Consider the following 8,270-nt stretch of genomic DNA (forward strand, 5'->3'; position numbering starts at 1 on the left):
AAAGGTGCCAACACACTCGCCGTGGCCCACGCACTCCCCAGCCACCAGCCCCGCGGCTCAGCAGCACCCACCCCGGCCACCCTCTGGGAGCCCCAACGGGTTCCCGCACCCGCGCACGAAGGGCTGGCAGAAGCCAGGAGCCCAGCCCGGCCCTCACCTGCCCCCCCGGCCCGCCTGCCCTGCCCCGCCCCGCACCCCCCAACTCCCTCAGTGACCCCGTCGCCAGTTTCCACCCTCCTCAGAGCTGCAGCTGTTCAGTGCAAGAAAACCAGTAAAACAGAAAATAAACCAAAAGCCAAACACCAAACGTATTGCTTGATCTGCTTCCAGAGCCGCCGGCTTCCAGTCCCGAAACGTCTTCACGTCCTCTGAAATTATTGCTTTGAAGAGTCGCTGCCGGCCCTCACTGCACCAGGACGAAGGTGCCCCGCCGGCTGGCGGTCAGGTCCTCCATCTCGCAGTCCCCCTGAGGCAGCCCCGCCGGCTCCAGGCCAGGGCGCAGCATGGCGAAGTGCGGCGGTAGGGCCGGGGCGGCGGGCAGCGGGGCGGCGCGCGGGCTGATGCGCAGGTGGGCGTCCAGGAGCTGGGCGGCCGATGCCACCGGGGAGACGCCGGCCTGGAGGACGGGGGGTGGTGGCAGCGGGCCAGGCCCCAGCCCCTTCTGCAGTCCGGATACGAGGAGGGTACTGGGGAGCGAGGGTGCCCGGGCGCCATCGGCGGGCACAAGGGCCAGTGGGGCCGGCTGGCAGCCAGGTAGGGCGCTAGGGTGGTGCTGGAGCTGGAGCAGCCTGTGAAGGGAGGGCACCACCGGTCAGTGGGCTCTGCAGACCCCCGAGTCCGGCCCGCCCTGCAGGGCCCCAGGAGTGGGGATGATGTGACTAATCCCCTGAGCAAGTCCTGACATTTCCATGCCCAGCCTCGTGCTCGGAGCAGCTCAGAGATGCCGACCAGACGTGACATTCTTACTCACGGCACCCCGCCCCACTCCCCGCTGCAGAGCAGCAGCCTGGCTGCTCCCCACCCGCCGATGCGAACCAGCCCCAGGCCTGGCAGCTCCCCTGTGCCTAGGACAGAGGGCGCACTAGTCTGATTAAGGGGGGCCGCTGGGCGGAGGCCACCTAAGAGCACCCCATGCGCAAGTAGCCTCGGGGTGGGGCCGGGCGGGCGTACCTCTGTTGGTGCAGGACCTCTTCCAGCAGGCTCCTGCCCTCTCGGCCGCCAGCCCCACCTCCGGCCAGGCCTGGGCTCGGGGCGGGCAGCTGCAAGGGGCTCAGGCCGGCTCTGGTGGCCCGGCTGGAGGAGGAGGGCTGGCACACCTGGCGGGCCAGTCCCTTGATCTTGTTCAGCCCCAGAAACCCTTTGGCCCTGGCATTCTTCCTCAGCTGCTGCCGGAAGGCTTTCAGGCCTGGGGGAGACAAAGCCAGGATGACCCAGGGCCTCTTCCCAGCCCAGAGCACTGGCTGCGGCGCCTGGGGGTTCCCCTCCTTGGAGCGCGGTAAGGAAGGACAAGCCGCAGACGAGCCGGGAGACGGGCCTGCCCTGTCCAGGCCCTGGGCCCTCTGGGCACTGACGGCGCCCCCACACCTCCCCCGCCCAGCAGGCAGTGTGGCTGCTTGTGCCAAGGGTCCCTCCCGGCCCCTGCCCTTCCTGGAGCTGCCGCCAGTGCAAGGCTTTTAGACCAGCTCAGGGCACACAAGTCCCTGCTCCCCAGAGGGCCAGAAGCCGAGGCACCTTTGGGAGCACCGCCTGGGAGCATGCTGCTGGGGGAGAGAGGCAGAGCAGGGGGGTCACACCCTTCTGGGGACAGTGTCTCTGGGGCAGGGGTGGGGCCCGGGCCCAGGAAGTCACCTTGCGTGAGCGACGTGTCTGACGCCCTCCGTCCTTCCTGAAAGCTGACGGGGAGCAGGGTAGCTGCACCAAGAGCCCCCTGTGCCTGCAGCACCGGGGTGGCGGACTGAGCCCCTAGGAGTGGCGAGGCCAGTCTAAGTGGGGAGCAGGTGCCCACCAGCCCCTGGGCAGCCAGGCACCCGCCGAGCATCGCAGGGCCGCTGCCGGCGGAGAAGGTCAGGCAGCTGTCGGAGCTGGTGCCGTCGGAGGGGCCGGCTGCGGAGGAGACGACGATGCCTGCAGAGAGCGCGAGCGGTCATCCTGGAGGGCCTCGCACCTGAGGCACGCACGGCCTCCCGCCGCCATCCACCAGGTTTCTCTGCCCGGAAGGGTTGGGTCTCTCTGCTGCCCGAGCCCCGGGGGGCGTCTCCACACCCCCGACAGCTGGCTCTCCCAGCCTCCGCATCTCTACCCCCAACCCTGGGAGGAGGGAGGGCCACAGGCCACCAGGGCCAGGGAGCCTGGACAGCAGTGGCCACCAGGGGGCTGTGCTGGCAGCGGATGGTGGGCCTCAGACCCTGACGCCGGGCCTGGGTGAAGGCCTGCCCGCCTGGCACCTGGGGTGGCCAACCCCGTGCGCCCCGTCGCCACCGAGCAGACGCGTCAGTGTGGCTGGGGCTCAGGGCTCAGACAAACAGCAGCGCAGACTCCACGCGGGAGGACGCCGAGAGTCCCAGTCAGGCTCGGCCTGGGCCCGCCCAGCCTTCACCATGACCCCCAGGCCGCGCTCCGGGACACTCACAGGGAGGGGCGCACGGGGAACAGCAGGCGGAGACCTCGGCCAGGGTGTGTCTCCGGCCGGTGCTGCCAGGCAAGGGCTCCTCCGGCGCCTCCTGCTCCTCCTCCAGGCCTGCGCCGTGCCCGGCCTCCTCGCTGATGGCGGTGTCCAGCAGGCTGCTGGGCGACAGGGGGCGCTGCCGGAGCCCTGCGCTGCAGCTGCCGTCCACGGGGAAGAGCAGGGGCTGTGGGAACAGATGCTGGGTCTAACTCCTGGGGTTCCTGGAGACCACTGCCCCGGCGCCAGCCCCCAGGGATCTTAGCCTGGCCTGCCGGCAGGCGCACACACACCTGCAGCGCGCCGTGGAGGCCATAGTCCATGTCGGCCTGCAGGACGGCCTGGCCCAGGGTCTGGGGCTGTGGGCACAGCAGGGCAGATCGGAAAGCGTCTCCAGGAAAGCCTTCTGAGGGCACCTGGGGACAGCAGAGGAGGATGATCGCCGTCAAGAGACGCCTCTCTCTGGGGTGCGGGGTGACCGGGAAGCCCCAACAGGCCGGCCTGGGCAGGCGTGGGAACAAGTGGCACCCCCACCCTCTCCAGGGCGCTGGTTGGCAGCTCACAGGTGAAGCCCCGCGCTGGACAGGGGCGGGATGGGGGCCACGCCAGGGCTGAAACACGCGAGCCCTCACCTCGAAACCGCTGAGGTCGGAGCTCCGGGGTCGCTGCTGCCTGGCCAGCCCGGGCCGGGCCCCTGGTGGGCTGCCCCGATACTCCTTCAGCCGCTCAAGGAGGAGGTAGTAAATGGCGGCAAAGTGGTTGTAGCTGCTGTTCTGCAGGGACTGGGAGAGGCGGGGCCGGTCAGCGTGCACAGAGAGCCGTGTGCGTGGGGCGGCGCCACGGCCACTCCCAGCAAGCGCCAGGCCCGGCAGGCCCCTCCTGGGGCTATTCTGGGGCAGCCGAGAATACCCGAGAGGACGGCCCTTAAATTAGACCCGCTCCCGTTTTAACCGGGCGGCCGAGGCCTGCCTGGACACCGAGCTGCGTGGGGCGGGGGCGGGGAGCACGGGCACCCACCTCTACAGTCCTCTGCCGGTCGACGCCCAGGGCCTGCATGATGCCAAGCGCCTGCTCGTCGTAGTCGCCCAGGTTGGAGCCGCAGCTGAGCACAGAGAGGGCCGGGCAGGCCAGCTGCGGCACGGAGGGGTCGGCCTGCATCCACCTGTGCTGGCGGATCTGGGCCACGGTGATGCGCTTGGCGGGGTCCAGCACCAGCATGCGGCGGATCAGCGTCTCACAGTCTGGGGTGGAGAGAGGCGCCCTGAGTCCCCGTGGGCAGCCTGGTCCCCAAGACAGCCCCGCGGGACACAGCCCCTCACGCACACCAGACACTGGCCATTTCAAGGACATCCAGGCCAGGACAAGCCACCAGGCAGGCGCCACCTAGAGCCTGCCACACACAGGGCTCAGGGCTCCCGCGCGCCAGTGAGTGGGGTGTCTCCACTGGGGGGGGGGGGGGAACAGAGAGCCCCTCAGTGCCTATGGTGGGCTCGGGGGTGGGGGCTCCTGCTGACGCCAGGCAGAGGTCCAGAGACCAGACCTGTGGCCCGCAGAGCGCAGCGCCCGTCTGCCCCGCGCCAGCAGGCGCTGAAAGGGTGCGGGCCGCAGGCAGCTAGGGAACAGGCCACGGCGCCTGAGCTGACTCAGCCAGCAGCAGGGACGGTGGAGCCGGCCATTCAGGAAGTAAATTCCTCTCCTCCTCCAAACTCCCCTCCCGGGTGACCCGATGGCCCGAGTGGAGGGCACCCACCTTGGGACATGAAGAAGGGGATGCGGAAGCGGCCCTCCAGCACCCGCTGCCGCAGCGCCGGCAGGCTGGGCCCATCGAAGGGCAGGGAGCCGCAGACCAGCACGTACAGCACCACGCCCAGGCTCTGCAGGGGCAGAGGGCGTCAGCCCCACTCACCCTCACCACCGCCGCGGCCCCCCCACCCCCACCCCGGGCACAGCCTCCTACCCAGACATCCAGTTGGGGGCCTTCGTACTCCTTCCCCTCAAAGACTTCGGGGGCTGCGTAGGGGGGGCTCCCACACCACGTGGACAGAGGCTCTCCCGACTTGTAGAAATTCCCAAATCCAAAATCTGAGAGGGAAGGAAACAGTCGCTGGAGTTCAGCGGGAGGCCAGGGTGGCGGCCCCAGGGCTGGCCCGCGGGACGGCCCTTGCCTGCCAGCTTGATGTCCATGTTGGCATCCAGCAGCAGGTTCTCGGTCTTGAGGTCCCGGTGAACGACATGGTGGCTGTGGCAGTACTCCACGGCCGACAGGATCTGCCAGAACTTCTTCCGCGCTTCCTCCTCGCTGAGGTGCCCGTGGGAAGTCAGGTAATCTGAGGGGCAGAGCGAGGCCACAGCCCCACGGGTCAGGCAGCGGCGGACCAGGCCAGCCACGCCCCTCCAAGCTAGGCCCCACTTCAACAGGCCCGAGAAGCAGGCGCAGCTTACCAAACATTTCTCCGTTTTTGGCGAACTCGGTGACGATGTAGAGCATGTCCTTCGTCTCCATGACCTGGAAGGAGAGAGACCGGGGCTGAGCCGCACGAAGGCACGCGGGCCGCGGAGACCCTGGCCGGGCGCTCTGGCCCTCCCAGGGTGACGCCGCCGCTCTTCCTGAAGGAAAGGAAGGGGGCAGACCGCTGGAAGCGACAACGAGGGGCTGCAGTTCAGAAAAGGCCCTGACGGCCGGGGGCCCCTCGCCGACTCGCGCCCTGGCAGACGCTTGCTCAGTGAAGCAAAATGCGCAGCCGCGCCTGGCGCCGCTCTCATGACCCCTGCTCGCCCACCTGGGCGCCAGCGGCTTCAGAGCCAGTGGTGGGGCCGGACTAGGGCTTCTAGAAGCCTCGCCAGCAGCAGCTGACTCAAGCCAGTGGCCAGGCGCCCAGCAGCAGGCCGCCGCCCGTGAGTCCCGGCCAGGGAAGCGAGCACCTGGGCCCAAGGTCTGGCCGGCTCTGCTAGGTGAGCAGGAAGAGCTGACTCCTCAGGTGTGTCAACAGCGGCAGCCCATGTCAAATACGCCTCCCAGGCTCACTTAGTGATCGAGAACTTGGTTTTACTTTGAAGACCTTCTTTACAGCATTTATAACTCGCTAGGAGACGAGGTAAAACCCACGTCTGCGGCATGGAAAGAACGTGCGTTTACAACAGTTTAGAGACAGAGCCGCAACGTATTCTTAGAGGGAAACACTTTCCCGGGCTCCAACGGTGCCATCCGAGACAGACCCCTGAGTGGTGGCATGCTGCGGGGAGGGCCTCTCGAGGCCGCGGGCACCCTGCGGGGTGGCTGGGACCCGCACCAGCCTTCCCCTGAGAGGGAGACCGCTGGCCCTCCCGCCACAGCTGACCCGGGAGACATCTCAGGGCCCGCAGCTGCGGCGAGAAAGCTCAGAGAGCGCTCACATCTGGCGGGTCCGGGCAGGGCCAGGGCCCACAAACCCACCATGGGCTCTTTGGGAAGCGGAGGGCCGGGCTCGGCTACGGGCAAGTCTCCGGTGAGAGACGCCCAGAACAGTGACCATTGGGGCAGGAGCCCGCGCGGCCACCGCCATGGAGCAAGAAAAGCCGCCCACCTAGCCACACCAGGCACCAGGCCCGCTCAGCAGCGCCTGCCAAATAGGCCATGTGACTTCTCAGACACGCCAGCCACGAGGAACCCCGCACCCGCAGCTCTGCTCAAAAGCGACCACTGTCTGGAGCACGACCCGAGGGCCAGAGGCGCTGAGTGAGCTGTCCCCAGGCACGCAGCCGCAGCCCCTCGCACCACTGCCGTCACTCCACACGGGGTGTCAGCACCGCGCACGCACACACACCCCATGGGGCCGTGAGAGGCAGGAAAGGAACTTCGACCCCAACAGCAGGAGGGAGTCCCAGGGAGCAGACGGATTTCACGTTCGCGGGAGGAGGGGCGAGGCTTTAACTGCCCAGATCGAACCAGCACTTCACTCCAAAGACACAACCTATTAGTGTCAACACCAGAACAAAAGCGCTGTCACCAAAAAGCCACGGACACAGGGCGAGGGGCGTTCTCAGGAGGAGTGACCGCCACGTGCCCGCTCCCCCGGGGCGGGGGGGGGGGGGTTTCACCTCCATTCTGCATGGAAGAGTTGAGCCAAGGCGAGTGCCCGCCGCTGTCTTTGCAAGGTAAGTTCACAAAGACTGGCCAGAGTAGCTGGTTTTAAAGTTTAATAATTATCTGCAAAGGTGTGAAGGGTCTCCTTTTGCCCAAATCTGATTTTCTATACCAAGCGCCTGGCTCATGACAATACGTGCATCTGGCTGTTTGTTTTCAAAGTTAAGTAAACGTAGCCACCGGCCTCCGTGTATTTGAAAGTAGAAGTGATCACAATACTTAACAAAATTTTAATGAGACAATTCTCAATCCTCATGGCCCAAAAGCGCGGAAATAATTGTAAACACATTTGCACAGCTTAAAAAAAATCTATTTATCTTATACTGCCAACTCCCTGACTCCCACATACACCCCAAAAAGGACGGCCCTCAGACACTGCAACTTCCGCTGCTGGGGATAAAAACGGCAGACATGCCAGGATTATGCGCTTACCTGGTAGAGCTTTATGATGTGTGGGTGATTCAAAAGCTTCATGATTTGAACCTCCCGATAGATTTTCTCCAAGTTACTTGAATCTAAGCGTGTCTTATCGATTATTTTTATTGCAACCTGCGGATTTCACAGGGAAGGAATACTTGTAAAGAATATTTTCTTTGCAAAGAAAAACCCTCACTTCACCTAATGTACCATTTTCCAGCTTTGCAGGTTAATTTCTAAAATGCTCTATGTCCACAAAAGGTCACAAAAAGTTGGAGGAAAAAATAACCAAAGTAACCATTAACGTTACTTAAAATAGTCAAAGTTAGAGGAATGCCCCGTCCGGCTGGCCCGCTGACAGCCGGGCTGGCTCCCGGGTTATTCCGGTTGTTACCCGCCTTACTGCCCCGGAGCGTTTGCCCAAATCATGCAGAAATAAAGCTTTTTCTCCAGCTGAGCTAAAAACCCAGCATGACGCGCTGAGCCAGGGCCCGGAGTCCACCTGGCTGCCCCGGCGGCCCGCGGCGCCCACGCACCTGGGTTTTGGTGACTCGGTGCCGCGCCAGCTTCACGACGGCGAAGTTGCCCTTGCCCAGGGTGCGCTCCACGTCGTAGAAGCCCACGCGCAGCGGCTTCTGCTGGCCCAGGCCCTGGCCCGCGGGCGCCGCGCCGAACTCGGACATGATCACCATGGCTCCGCGCCGCGCCTGCGGGGCCGCGGGGCGCTCAGCGCTGCCCCCCGCCCGCCCGCCCGCCCGCCGCGCCCCGCGCCCCCCGCCCCGCGCGCCGCCCCCCGCCCCGGCCCCGGCCCCGGCCCCGGCCCCGGCCCGCCGCGAGCCCCGCCCCGCGCTGCCCGCCGCCCCGAACCGGACCCCCAGGGCCCGCAGGCCGCGCAGCGCCCCCTCCCGCGCCCCCCGCGCCCCGCCCCGCCGCCCGCAGCCGGTTCCGTCCACCCGGCCCGGCCCGCGCCCCGCCGCCCGGTCACGCCGCCGCCGCGTCGGGCCCGTCGGAACGCGCGCCCCGCTCCGCCGCCGGCCGGGCGGCCCCCCGCGCCCCGCGCCCCGCGCC

At 66.6% G+C, this 8,270-nt stretch overlaps 1 protein-coding gene across 1 annotated transcript; it reads right to left on the bottom strand.

Moving 5' to 3' along the window:
• Positions 1 to 403: 403 nt before the first annotated feature.
• On the bottom strand, positions 404 to 7,894 carry SIK1 (salt inducible kinase 1; the record flags this gene model as incomplete). Its single annotated transcript, XM_084231012.1, has 13 exons — positions 404 to 788; positions 1,171 to 1,405; positions 1,849 to 2,124; positions 2,630 to 2,849; positions 2,956 to 3,078; positions 3,295 to 3,444; positions 3,680 to 3,903; positions 4,413 to 4,536; positions 4,620 to 4,744; positions 4,828 to 4,989; positions 5,105 to 5,168; positions 7,218 to 7,334; positions 7,739 to 7,894. 13 exons carry the CDS (start codon positions 7,892 to 7,894, stop codon positions 404 to 406), a joined length of 2,361 nt encoding a protein of 786 aa, XP_084087138.1.
• Between the last annotated feature and the right edge of the window lie 376 nt (positions 7,895 to 8,270).

This window comes from Talpa europaea (genome assembly GCF_964194135.1).
Source record: "Talpa europaea genome assembly, chromosome: 4".
Taxonomy (NCBI): Eukaryota; Metazoa; Chordata; class Mammalia; order Eulipotyphla; family Talpidae; genus Talpa; species Talpa europaea.